The sequence below is a fragment of the Drosophila albomicans genome, chromosome 2L, assembly GCF_009650485.2.
Source record: "Drosophila albomicans strain 15112-1751.03 chromosome 2L, ASM965048v2, whole genome shotgun sequence".
NCBI lineage: Eukaryota > Metazoa > Arthropoda > Insecta > Diptera > Drosophilidae > Drosophila > Drosophila albomicans.
Genome location: NC_047628.2, coordinates 27,600,256 through 27,614,682, shown reverse-complemented (window position 1 = coordinate 27,614,682; position 14,427 = coordinate 27,600,256). Strand labels below are relative to the sequence as shown.

Genomic DNA, 14,427 nt, shown 5'->3' with positions numbered 1-14,427 from the left:
TTATTAATTTGTTTGTTTTAATTAAAATTAAAAATCATTCAATTGATTATCACAGTATTCACGAAGAAAATAAATATGCTTAAAAGTTGATAATATGAAAAAGTTAAAAATATGTTTGTTAGTTTTGTTTTTTTGTAGTTTGTGAAATTACAAGTATTCGCTAGAAACTGTTTTACTTGACTCTTTTCTTGTTGACGTCTTGGGTTAGACTGTACTTAAACATTAATCATACGCCATGTAGTGCACGCGACATTTAATTACAAATTGAAAGCACTTGCCTTGTGCTCGAACACAAATACAAGACGATTGCTTCAATTTGTTTGCTCCAAAAAATGTTGGTGTTCAAGTGAACCGCGGAACTAGTTCTTCGGTTCACTTGAGCAGCAATTTTTGATGGAATTTTCCCCTTTTTCATTGCTCTTACAAACTGTCATTACAATTAAATACAATAAATACCAATAATAGTTAACATAAACAAACCACATGGTTGTGTGTGTGTAGTTGTGGGTGTATAAGTGTGTGTCTAGTTGTGTGTGATTGGCTGTTGAAACCGAATCATAGTGAAGAATTAAACTACTATTTGATGTGTTTGCGACTTTGAACCTGCAAGACAAGAGCAGAAAATAGAAATATAAATTAATAATTGATTTTATAATAAGTTATCAGAAAATTGAAGTTCCAAATTTTAGTTTTTCTAAAATTGGTAAAAATCTGCAACACAAGTAAATTTAACTTTTAATATTGAACTTCGTTGAACTAGATTTCAGTTGAAGTTATTGATACTAGAAACTTATTTTTAGATCAAGTCGATGTTTCAAATTTTTTGTAACCAAATAACTTTTTTGTATTAAAATTCTTGATACTGAAACTGAATTTTTAGATCAAATTTATTATTAAAATTTTGTAGACTCTTATACTTGAACTAATTAACTTTTTTGTATTAAAAATCTTGATACTAGAAATTACCTTCTAAATGAAATTTATTTAAAATTTTTTGGATTTTTAAGATTTTTTCCTTCATTTTTTGGTGTTTGATACTTGAAAATAAATGCTATCGAATATAATATTTTTTAAATTTCTCAGTTCTTTTTTTTTTAGATATTTAGTTAATTCTTTTAGAGTTGAAATTTTTTGTTTGAAGTTACAATTTGATTGATTTTCTTTTTAATCTAATTCTTTTCTCCAGTTTGTGGTAAAATTCTATCAAAAAGATTGTTTTCTGAACTTTCTCAGTTCATATTTTAGATATTTACATAGTTAATACTTATTGAATTCAAATTTGTTGTTTGAATCTATATTTCTAGAAATATATTTTCCACAATTTGCTTTTAATTTTCTGTAGTAATCATTATTAAAATCTTGTACACACCTGCTTGTAGTTATTTAAGCTGAGCGCTGATAATTTTATGTGTCCTTGCGCCCATTGCACTGTCTATGTCCCAATCTACGACTTTCGATCTCCCTACACAACTGTTTAGGACATCATGTAGGACGATTCGTCATCATCGGCACCCGTTGGGCTGTCGAGGGAGGGATTGATGCGTTTCTCCTTCTGCCGGCGATTGCAGAACCAAACACGCACCACTTCCTTCTCCATGCCAAGGCGATCGGCCAGTTGGCTAATCTCCTCGGAGGTGGGCTTCTGGTTGGCCATGAAAGCCTTCTCGAGAGCACCGCGAATTGTGGTCTCAATCGAGGTGCGCTTCTTGCGACGACGGCCAATAATCTCTGGTGTGCTGACCGTGGCCTGCAACGCGGCCGGATCAAAGACACCCCCGGTGGCCTGAATGGTGCGATCGGCATCGTCGAGCCACTTTTGAAGCAGCGGCTTCAGTTTGCACATGTTCTTGAAGCTCAGATTGAGGGCCTCGAAGCGCGAGATTGTCGTCTGCGAAAAGTCATTGCCATAGAGTTTGCCCATGGCCAATCCCACATCACCTTGGGTGAATCCCAGCTTAATGCGACGCTGCTTGAAGGTCTTGGCAAACTGTTCAAGTTCCTCCAGATCGGTGGTTTCCTCAGGCGAAGGTTCGCCTGCAGCTCGAGCAGCTGCTGCACTTGCCACCGTCTTGGGCTGCGGCGTTGTGATCGAATTCTGACTGTGATTGTGATTGTGGGTGCCACTTGTCGGTGTGCTAGGAGTCAGCATGCCGCTGAGCTTCAGACTGGCTGCCGAATTGGGCGGCGTTATCTGCAGCGGATGATGCAAATGCGGCGAGCTGGCTGGACTGTGAACAGAAGCAGCAGCAGCAGCGATAGCAGCGGGAGGACTGCGAGCGTGAGGCGTCGAGCTGCGTGGCTGCAACAGCGGCGACTTGCAGAGGGAGAGCGACTCTTGGAGTTGCTCCTGCTGACGTTGCTGTTGCTTCTGCAGCGCCTGCAACTGTTGCGTGGCCTGAGCCAACGCTTGCAACTGACTCTGCATGAGGAACTGTGCGGCTGCCACCTGAGTGTTCAACGCTGGATCATCTTGCGCTAAACCCAGCGATCCACTGCGAAGCAATTCCATGTAGCTGTTGAACTGCTGTTGCAACGCCACTTGACGCTGTTGCAGCAACTGCTGCAGTTGGGCGAAATCCTGCGGCGAAATGGAGCCAGCCAAAAGCGGATTATTCAGACCCAAGCCAGCGGCAGCGAATTGTGCCTGAGGCGAAGAGAGTCCGGGTAAAGCGAGCATTGGTTGCATGCCACTTGCCACAGTGGTGGCCACAGCTGCTGCCGCCGCTGCTGCTGCTGCCATTGAGGTGGGTGTGGGCGTGGCCACGGTGGGCGGCAGCACAGGCGAGATCATTGGCGCCACCGGCGACGGCGCATGATGCAACTCAGCGCTGGGCGGCGATGCGGCAAGCGCTGATTTCACCGAATTCGAGGGCGATTGTGTGCTGTGACGTGAGTTGTCGCTGGTCAAGTTCAAAGCGCCGCCATTGGCATCGTCGTAATCCTCATCGGGCTGCTCCATTTTATACACCTGATGATGGTTGTGATGGTTGTTGTGGTGCAGCTGCTGCTGTTGTTGGTGTTGCTGTTGGTGATGATGATGATTGTGGTGGTGAGCCGGATGTGGCATCGACAGCAGTTGTCGCTTGGCCTGCTGCTGTGTCAGCAACAAGGCGGGGCTCAAGGGCGAACGACAACGATCGCTGGAAGTGCCCACGCTCGAGTTGTTGTCATCGCAATCTGAAGCTGTGAATTAAATGAATAAAAATAGGGAAATGTTGTAGAAATGATATTGTGAACGAACTATAAAATAAACTATTAAGTGGAAGAAAGAAGGGAACGAAGAAACTGAGAAATTTACTAGAAAGACACAGAGATCGCATAAAATAATGTAAAAATTTAGTCCCATATACTAGAATGTCTATTAATAAGAGATCCATGATTCATTCATATTATTTGCTGACTACACTAAATGTTAATGTTAATCTTCTTATTAAAAAAAAGTTCAGGAATATGATTAACATTTGAAATTATCTGAAAGTTATAAGAAAGTTTTTAACTAAGCTAAGTTTAGACATTGAATTATACCAATTCAACTATAGCAATTCCATCTAAAAGCAAACTAACTATACTAACTCAGCAACTATTCAAGTTAAGCATATCAAGTCAACGTCATAGTAAAGTTTAGAGTTTTAAAAGACTTTTTGGATGCAAAGTACTATCCTTAGCAATTACCAGACTATTGTAACTCAGCTGTTACTCAACGTAGCCTTATGAAATTTTGTACGCATCTACTACAACTAAAAATCAGAGTTTTAAAATACTTTTAAGCTGAAAAGTACTATCCTTAGCAATTACTAAACTATTGTAACTCAGTTGTTACTCAACGTAGCCTTATGAAATTTTGTACGCATCTATTACAACTAAAAATCTCAGTTTTAAAATACATTCAAGATGAAAAGTATTATCCTTAACAGTTGCCAGTCTATTGTAACTCAGCTGTTACTCAACGTAGCCTTATGAAATTTTGTACATCTATTACTCCCATTATTACATGACGTTGCCTTATGAAATTTAATACATATATTATAAAAACAGTTAAGTGACCGTTGATAAAATTCCCAGCAAATACGAAATATGTGAAGCCGCCAAAAAACTTTCAGTTAATGCTAAATTAAATACACCGTCCAGCCTGTTTAAGTTTATCAAGCGTTTGTCCTTTGCATAACTTTAGCATACAGAACGCATACGTTTGCATAATTTTGTTTCAATTTCATAGTCGGTTGCGCTTTTGGGTGAAAGGCTTTCCACACGTGGACCACACACACGAAAATAAGAAAAATAAGAGAAAGGGTGGGCGAATGCTGTTAGCTCATATTATTCCAAAGCGTAGCCTTGCCAAACTTTTAGTTTACATAGTTAGTTTCACCTTTGCACACACACTCACAAGCTTGGTACATCAAATGGATTTGTCGTGTTTTCTTTTCATTTTGGCTGCTTTTAAGTGCCATTTTAGCATTTCAAATGCTTTTGGCCAAACGATTTGTATAAATTTGCTATTTGTATGCATTTTATTTGCACAAAGGAAAGTGAAGAGAGAGCGGTCGGGGGGTCTTTACTCTCTGTCAATTGATTTGCAATAATATTTAAATGCGTCGCAGCTCATTTTTGTGTTGTTGATGTTGTTGCTGATGTTGTGCCACCCTCTCTTCAAAGCTGGCAATCAAAAGTTGAGCTAGTCTTAAACCCTTTTCAAAGCAGCCCCCTTTGAAGTGCTCTCATTCTACTTGAAATCTCAATTGTGGCATTTCCATTTCGTATTTCGCATTTCCCATTTCTCATTTTCCCATCGACGTTCGGTCAGCTGTGTCCGTTGCAGAGACCCACACAAAATTTTTGCATATGTTTGCTGTGGCTACTTTATGAGTTCTGGAGTTGTGGAGAGATGTGTGGTTCAGGTTTTTGCTTGGTTGGTGGTTGATGCTACGTGAATTTGATGACTTATTCGCCCAAGTGGTTGCCCCACATGGTCCAGCCATATTCTCATCATCATCCTTCGGCTTCGGAGAGACTCAAATTTTGTTTTCTTATATGCGCTGCGGCTACGTGCGGTCATTTGGTATTCAGATGATGTGCAAATTCGATTTGTATGTGTTGTGTAAAGACCTCCGGTCAGAGGCGTAGGCGAAAACTGTTTCCCAATAGTGGGAGTAATAGACGTAACAAATTGCCAATGAATACGTTCACTAAAAGCTGAGTTACAATAGTTGGGCAACTGTTGGGGATAGTGGTTTTAAGCTGGAAAGTCTTTTAAAAGTGTGTTCTTAAGTTGTGGATATAACATACAAAATTTCATAAGGCTACCTTTAGTAACAGCTGAGTTACAATAGTTGGGCAAGTGCTAAGGATGGTACTTTTAAGCTGGACAGACTTTTAGAAGTCTATTCTTAAGTTGTAGATATAACGTACAAAATTTCATAAGGCTACCTTTAGTAATAGCTGAGTTACAATAGTTGGGTAAATGATAGGGATAGTACTTTTCATCTAAAAAGTCACCTAAAGATCTACCCTTTACTATATCGTAAACTAGTTATGCATAACTTAAGTAGTTGCTGAGTTACTATAGTTAGTTTGCTTATAGATCGACTTGGTATAGTAGAATTGTTACAATTTAGCGTCGAGACGTGTCTTATTTGGTAATGCATTCATATTTTCCCATTTCTATTATTAGCAGTCGAGTTACTTGAGGTTAGTCCCCTCTATTGAGACGCCTCTGAGCATTTGGGCAGCCAATAAAAAAGGCAAATGGTCAGTTTGACTTCCCACACTCGTGCATAACGGCATAATTTTTGCATAAAATATATGTAAATATGTGTTCAACGGGGGAGCTCAGCTCATGTGAAAGAAATCACAGCAACTGTGTCCGGCTGCCTTCCGCCCCCTCCTCCACACACACACACACACACGCAGACATGTGCGAATTCAAATCAAGCGAAATGCTGTCAATAATATAAAAGCAAGGAGGCCAAGAGAAAAAAAAGGTTCTATTATGGCACAAAAAGGGATGCCTTGGACTGAACCAAAGTCCTGGCCGTGACTAACGAAGTTCTTGGCACGTGGAACGTGGGCGTGAACCAAGAACTCAATACGAATCGACTTGATTATGATGATGATGTTGCCATGAAATTTGTAAAGTGTGAATTGCAAATTTTACGCAGTTTCAAGGCACCATAACGAGTTATGAATAATAATAAGTTCAGATAAAGTAAGAGTTACATTTATAACACAAGTCAAAGCAAACTACAATATTTCTTACTGGTTAACAATTACAGCGCCCCTTAAAAAGAAAGCAAACCTCAATTAGCTACGCCCCGCAATAACACGACAATTGTCACCTAATGCAATCAGGCGAGAACTACTTAAGAAGCTGTTAAGCCACACACACACAGACACACATCCCAAACACACTTCTTACACACTCGCAGAAGCATTTAAGAAGACATCAAAATCAACTTAAAGATACACCCGTTTTCCCTAGTTTCCCTAGTTTCCCTCAATCACGGCGACAAAAGTTTTGACAGCCATTGTTGCAGAGCTACCCCCACTCGTATTCTTACCCCTAGTCTATATTTAACCCCTCGCACATTTAGTTCTATACCTATACCTATCCCTACTCCCAATCCCTATAACCCTTACTCACAGCGCGTGGCCAGCGAGTGCCTAGGCCTCAAAACACACATCAAGGGGTTGCTGCCAACTTCTCTCTCTCTCTCTTTCTATTTCGTTCTCTGTCTATTGTGAAACTGATGCCACGGCAGATGTTTCGTGGACCCAAAAATATATGTGTTATATACGCATTTTCAAAGTGGACAAATCGTAAATCTTTGCCAATGGGTTTCCGATGCACTCGGACAACAGCTGATGCGCTAATGGACTCGAAAGTAGTCTAGTCTGAAATAATATTCATAGAGCACTTACCGTTCGATTGCAGCGGCGATGGCGAACGCGACAGGCGACTGATATCTGCAAAGAGAGAGAAAGAATGGGAAAAAGAGAGTTAGAAATGGAGTCAAGAGGATATATCACAAGATCGCTAAATTAAAAGAACTTTACTTAATGCACTTGAAAGAAGAAAGAATCATGAAGAGAGTTAGAAATGGATTCTAAAGAATATACCACAAGATCGCTAAATTAAAAGAACTTTACTTAATGCACTTGAAAAAAGAAAGAATCATAAAGAGAGTTAGAAATGGAGTCAAAAGAATATACAATATATCGCTAAAGTAAAAGAACTTTTCTTAATGAACTTGAAATAAGAAAGAATCGGAAAGACAGAGTTAGAAATAGCTGCTAAGGAATATAATGTTAATACACTTGAAGGAAGAAAGAATAAAAAGAGTTAGAAATGGAGTCTAAAGAATATACCCCAAGATCATTAAAGCAAGAGATCTTTACTGAATGCACTTCAAAGAAGAAAGAATCGGAAAGACAGAGTTAGAAATGGAGTCTTAAGAATATACCCCAAGATCGCTACTTGAAATGAAATTCAGTGCACTTAAAGCAGCAGTTGCATTTAGCAAAGTTGCCGCCACTTCAGGGCAACACACGACAACACGTAGCAGGCATAAACTGGGCACAATTTAAGAATGCGAAAGAAAATTCCAAGAAATGCACAACTCTTAACGCTTTTCGCCCCCCAAAATCGAAATCGATACATTTGTAGCTAACTGACCAAATGGCTGCAGACAGGACACGCTGCTGCATAAAAGGATATTTTTATGGCACTCGCTAAGGGAACACCTGGACCTCGTCTGTTCCTGCTGCTTGGGTTCAATTTGAATTTGAAATTTTTGTACTTGGAGTTGCATTTTATGAGCAGCTATCAAGGCGTGTCCTCAGCGAGGCGACTTTAGCTAATTTATGAGTTTTGTGGCAACAAACTGAACTGAGCTATGAATAGTTTGTGGCATGCAACTCTTTCTTTGCTCAGTTACAAAGTAAGAAAAAGGTTTAAGCTGCACAAAAGTAAAGTTGTTGATGACTAATTGGGAATTATTTGAAGTATTCTTTACAATTATTTAGCTCTACTCTATTATATAAATATTTGAATATTTTCAATCATATTGCTTTCAAAATAAGCAATATTTTTATATAAGTTTTTTGCTGCTCCATTTCAAATATTAATTCATTATTTTAAATTCATCTTTTTCTATCGATTTTAGCCATATTTTTCAATTAATGCTGCTCTATCATTATAAAAATTTCACCTTTTTCTAGAAGATTTTAACAAGGTTTTTTCAACCATAATTTTTATATTTCTATGTAATGTAATCATTATATTAATATTTCCTTTTACTTCTCTATTTGAACAGCATTTTTTAATCACAATTTTTATATTTGTATGTCCTTTTTTTTGCTACTGTATTTCAAAGAGTAAATCATTATATTAATTTCACAATTTTCTTTTTATTTTTAGCTCCCTATTTGGCCATTAATTTATGTGTAAGTCAAACAATCTCTAAACTACTTATTTATGTTATTTATATGCAAACTTGAAGTGTTTTAATGCTGGGGCATTATCAAGTGATTACAAACTTAATCTGCGCCAATCAAGCTAAAAATCAGTTGACAGGGATCGGGGAATACCCATAATTGTTGTCCATAAAAATTGCAGATTGTGTATTTTACATAATATAAGCGTACTTCTTTTGTTTTTTTGCTGACACATTCCAGCAATGGCTTTATCTGCCAAAAGTCTGAGTGATATACTACTGAGAATTATTGGGTTGTTTCCCCAGAGAGATAATAAATACAGAAGTAGCGCAATCCTTTGAGTTCTACTTCACACTCTTTAGGCAACTTATGGCACACTTTTGTCGAGCTAATTAAGCGGCAATATGTTGTTGTTGTTGCTGCCACACGACAAAACTCAAGTGTGGCACGATCTCAGAACAGAATGTGTGGCATATGGCTTGCTGCCTGCTGCCAGTTGCAATCGTAACCCAATCATGGAGCAGCACTTAAGGCGTCGCCGAAGCAAACTAATTTTTCGAAAAATGCGTTAAAATGCCACATAAATTATATGTGTGTGTGTGTGGGGAAAAGTCACCCCCGCCACAAAAGGGAAATGAAAATGAAAATTTCCCAAAAATAAATTTTACAATTGCTAGCGAAATGCAAAAACCACAAGTTTTTCACCCTCAACGAAAATTCGCTCAGCGGGAGATACTTTTGCACAATTAGTCAATGACCTCGACAGCTGTGCGAGGGAGTTGGGGGAAGGGAACTAGTGTGTGTGTGTGTGTGTGTGTGTGGACATCACGTGCGCAGACTGGCTATCGATTGAGTCGTCGTCGTTGTTGTTGCTTTTGTGGTCGCTGCTTTGGCGGCGTCGGAAGCTGCGTGTCTTGAACTCTTGACCCCCGAAATAATGATGACTGCGTGTGTGCTTGTGTGTATGAATTTTCGTAGCAAAACAAAGCGCAGACAGACAGAGAAAGAGTGTGAAGAGAGCGAGACACAGATAGTGTGGTAAAGAGCTTAGTCGGCTTTTAGGCGCTAAAACGGAAGTCGTCGATTTCCGCGTCGATTGCACACAAAATACTCGAAAGTTAAATTGTTCGAACTGTTTATTGTGGCATTTCTAAGAATTGGCCATAATACTTGTATACACGCCCTCTTTCTTGACCAGTTCGAACTTGTTTTGCGCCTTATCAACGACAGCCTTCAAGACGTTCGTTATCAGAACCGAGTAATGAGCTCATTGCCTGCAACTGACTAAAAATAATCCGTGTTGCGGCCCAAAACGAAACATTGTCGTCAATCGCACCGCGCAGATAAATCGAAGTATATTAATTTAAAACTTATTGTCGTGTTCGAGCGACCAATCGATTAATTTATTATAATCAGAAAAGAAAAGAAAAGAAAAACGAAATAAAAACTACTAAAAAACTCGACCAGCTATGACGAAATTTGTTTACCCAGAATTCTGGTTCAACACTTTTTTCGTTTTTCGTGCAGGTGTCCCAGATAAGCACGCCAAAGTATCAAGATGCGATAAGAGTATATGGAAATCATGAGACATACACTTCTTACTACTTACTATATAGTACAAGCTATAGGCTATCGCGAGAGCGAGATGGCTAGAGACTTATATAAAATCAACTCAAGAGCTTGCGCCATTAGCTGTAGAGCTCTTGAAAATCTCTATCTACGTATCTCTCTATCAATTGGAACTATCGAAAGTACAGCTCATTAAAGCAATAAATTATCGGTTATTCAAGACCCCATTAGCTACATATACTCGTAATACGAATATACGTTTCTCCGCTGTCCCAGTGTTAGACAACTTCATTTACAACCAGATTGATAAGCTAACTAAATTGAATACATGGTCATTTGCGTTGTGCAAGAAATGCGTCTTCAATAAATACGTTTTTCATTTCGTTACTTTTATTTTATGGACTGCATTCGTAATTCCCTCCATCCAATTCTTAGTTATAGTTTTCTGCTTCGTTCGACAAGTGTTTTGCCTAAGTGGGTCGCTTTGGGAGGGAACTGATATTTCTGATAGTGAGACGACACCTGAGTGTAGAGCATATATTTAATTCTTTCTTTACTGGACTTTACTGGACTTTAGGGGGTTTTTTCTTATACGAACGGAACTCAATGAGTCAATGCTAATTTAGCTTCTGATGAAATTGACTTTGATATAGATTAGCAAAATGGTTTCCGATTTCAAAGCCAACATTTTCTTTATGACTTTGTTGCATATTTTAAGGAATTGAGTCATTCACTTTTTCTTTGATAAACAGAAAAAGCTCTAATGCATTCAACAATTGTTCAAATTAGACTTAAATATTAAATATTTACGAAAATTTGATGAACTATGAATACAAATTTTGTATATATAAGCAGACAGACGCTCTAATGCATTCAACAATTGTTCTAACTTTAGTTAAATGCTACTATAGATATTAATTTAAGTAGAATATTGAAGTCAAAGGAATAAAAGCTTTAAAAGATTAATCATAAGCAAATTATATAAAGAATAGTTGATATTATTATGTTCTTATAATGATGAGAATAGTTATACGAAAAGTTAAGAGAATGTTTTAAGCACTCCAAATATATTATATATTTTCAGCTTGTACAAAGACTTCAAAATCTCAACCATTAGCAAATTTTATATTGCATAAATATATTCTTATAACAATAAAAATAGTTATTTAAAAATTAAGAAATGTTTTGAGCATTAAGAATATATTTCTCGATAAGATAAAGAAGTATTCGTAAAGCTCCTTTTGAGCTTACAGAAAACTTATATTGTTATGGCTGCCTGGGCATCATCATAAAACCAGCAACATTTAACGCCTATAGAAACTAACTTTGATTCCCATTTTCTTCTATATTATAGAAGAAGTATTTATGATTATCTTTAAGAGCACTATAAGATGAATGCAAAATATTGTTGACTATACTATAGAAATGGAAATCAAATAGTGTATTTATGCTTATCTTTAAGCGCTCTATATGATGAATTAAGAATATTTTTGAATTTGTTAAACTTGTTTGTTTTGTTGTTGAACTTGTTAATATGTTATAGTAAACTTGAATATAATATTTGAAAAAGCTTTACATTCAAATTGTAGAATAATCAACAAATGTTCCCAAGCGAAAGTTTAGTTTCCCTTTGATAATAAGAAACTTGCAGATAATATTATAAATATAGTATTTGAAAAGTTGTCCATTCAAAATGTAAGATAATCAAACATTTGTCTCCAACAGTAAGCTTTGATTATAAGAAACTTCCACATAATATTTGAAATATGATTATAATCAACTTGGGATGCAATTTAATCACTTGCTTTATAGAATACATTGAACTATTCAAAAGGAAACTTACATCGACTCTGCATGAGGTGGACGGCGTCTCTGGCACTGTTGTTGTTAGTCTTTAGCAAATCATGCTTCAAGGAATTTGTATTATCCTCGGGACTAGCGGTGTGCCAACGTAGCTCCGACATAACCATTTTCACAGAAACAGCAGATATAATATTTATTGTTTATAATACTTGGGATATGTTTGTGTGTTTGTTGTGTGTTGCACTTAATAATTGTCAAATTGTCACCGAAATGTTTCTTGTTGGAGGCTTTTTTTTACAACACTTGCACTACTTGAGTTCGCATAACACTTGCGAAGAGAGTTTTCTTATTTTCTATTTAAGTATATGTGTGTGTTTGTGTGTGTGAATTTTCTTTTATTGATACTTGGTTGTAATAGCGCCGGCCTGCGTCCAAACGCGTTCGTGTTTCGTATGAAACTGACAACGACACAGCGATCCAATGCGGCAGGACAACTCTCAACGGATAATCGCTAGGCCTGACTGCTTGAGCTGAGTTTGCTGCTGTTGCTGGTAATGATGATACCAAGCAGTAGTAGGCAATAATGATGATGATGGCAATGATGATGATGACGATATATGCTGCCGGTAGTACAAGCAGTCTATGCACGTTGTCTTTGTCTGCCTTGCGTTCACTGCTCTCAATCTTTCTCTCTCTCTCTCTCTCTCTCTGTCTTTCTGCTTCGTTCTCTTCTCCTGCGTCTCAATGCCTTCCACACTCCCTAAGCCGGCATTGACTTTGTTGAGTGCGAGTTTTGAGTTGAAAATTTGTGTTTTTGCGCCCAAAAAAAATCAAAAGGCAGGGGAAGGTTTTTTGTGAGTGTGTGTTTGTTGTTGTTGTTCCTCTTCGTCTTCTTCTTCTTCTTCTTCTTGTTAGCCACCCCAAAAAAAGCGGTAAGGGTTGTTTGGGTCTCGTACTCGTGTGGGGCGTATATATGTATTTAAAAAAGAGCGTTTTGTGCTTTGCTTTTGCTTTACAGATTTTTTTTTTGTTTTATTGGAGCTTGATAAAAAACACACGAGCTGCACGATGTGCTTCAGAGGAGTCAACGCGTTTAACTGGTTTCACGTCGGCGCGGCAACTGCAACTTGGATCGAAAAACCGCCAACTGGGGGAGCCACTGTGTGTGTGTGTGCGTCTGTATGTGTGTGAGCGAACAGCCGACAGAGCTTATTGCCCGAAAGCCCAAGCAGCGCATTGGTCTCTCTCTCTCTCTCTCTGTCGCTCGCTCGCTCTTGCTCTCTATGCTTGTGTGAGTGCGACTGTGAGTGAGCTGAGTTTATGTGTGTGTGTGTGTGTTAGAGCGCACGCTCATTATTTACCGTTCTGGCTTTGAATGCCTGTTAGAAACGCGTTCCACAATTCAATCTCATTCGCTGGAGAGGAGAAATGAGCGAGAGCGCAATTTGAGTGTATTGGTGTGTAGTGAGTGAGACTGCGTTTTGCATTTGAGTGAGCGCGCACATGCAAGTGTATGAGTGTGACTGTGTGTGATTGCTCCAACATTTTATACGTTTTAAAATTTTACTACAATGTCTTGTCTCGGGCGTTGTGTTGTGTTTGGGTTGTGGGGCATCGTTCGTTTGTTCGGCTCGGCATTCGTTGGACTCTCCATTGTCATCGTATAGGTGTGTGTGTTTGTATGTGTGTCTGTGCAGTATGCGTGCGCTTGTTTGGGGTGTGGCTTAAAATTTAAATTTAGCTTTCAAATGGCGTTGGCGTCGACTGCGCTGCGTGTGTGTATGTGTATGCATATTATTTTATGATTGGCGCACACGCCTCAAAAATACTGACTCAAAACTTGCGCGTGTGCGTCGAGTGTGTGTGTGTGTGTGAGCTATGTAAAAATATTTTAAAGCTGCGTCGACGTTGACTGCAGCAGCAGCAAAAGCAGCAGCAGCTTCATGTGCCATTGTCGTCGACGCTTTGCGCTTTGTTCTATTGCTGCTAGTCTTCCTCTTCTTTCGCTGCTTGTTCTTCTTGTTGTTGTTCTCGCATTTATTTGCCATTCATTTATGCACACATGTGCTGTATGCAGACTGCCTTCCACCCACTCTCCTCTCTCTCTCTCTCTCTATTCTCTCCCATTCACCACCCACTTTGCTTCGCTGCTGAGACTTTTGCCACTTCGTTTATTATTATGATTTGTTTAGGATTTTATTTTATTTATATAACATGCAGTCAATAAAAATTATGAGAACAAGCAACAGTTAATATTTATTTTAAAATTATAGACCAATTTCATGTTTAAAATCGAAACTCCAGTAATAAAAAACTTATAATTTTTGTATACCAATAAATATCATAAAGAATATTTGAAACTCCAAATCTGATCTTTAGTAATTAAAAAACAAATCAAATTTTTTATAAAATGTAACAAAAAATGCATTACACTTACACAAAAGAATTAAAAATTTGATCTCTTTTAATTAAGCAGTTAATAATTTATTTTATTTGTCGCTCTACAACTTTTTGACTTCTGAACTCACATCATAAAAAATGAAAACCATTCTAGAAATCTGTTTTCCCTTTTAATTTTCCACATTCTAAGAAAACTTACAACAAAAATATGTATAGTAGTAAAGG

The 14,427-nt window shown here is 38.1% G+C and overlaps 1 protein-coding gene across 2 annotated transcripts in view; it reads right to left on the bottom strand.

Annotated features, from left to right (window-relative positions):
• Positions 1–515: 515 nt before the first annotated feature.
• Positions 516–14,427, bottom strand: part of LOC117564904 (protein nubbin) — a 55,650-nt gene continuing 41,738 nt past the window's right edge. Inside the window, exons 1-4 of one of the 2 annotated variants that reach the window (XM_034243857.2) lie at positions 11,843–12,692; positions 6,916–6,960; positions 1,370–3,183; positions 516–603 (exon numbers count right to left, since the gene is read on the bottom strand). In XM_034243857.2, coding sequence (XP_034099748.1) covers positions 1,475–3,183; positions 6,916–6,960; positions 11,843–11,969 — 1,881 coding nt within the window. In that variant the 5' untranslated portion in view covers positions 11,970–12,692 and the 3' untranslated portion in view covers positions 516–603; positions 1,370–1,474. Of the gene's footprint in view, positions 604–1,369; positions 3,184–6,915; positions 6,961–11,842; positions 12,693–14,427 lie in introns of those variants that run through there. The other variant, XM_052002674.1, reaches the window with a different exon arrangement.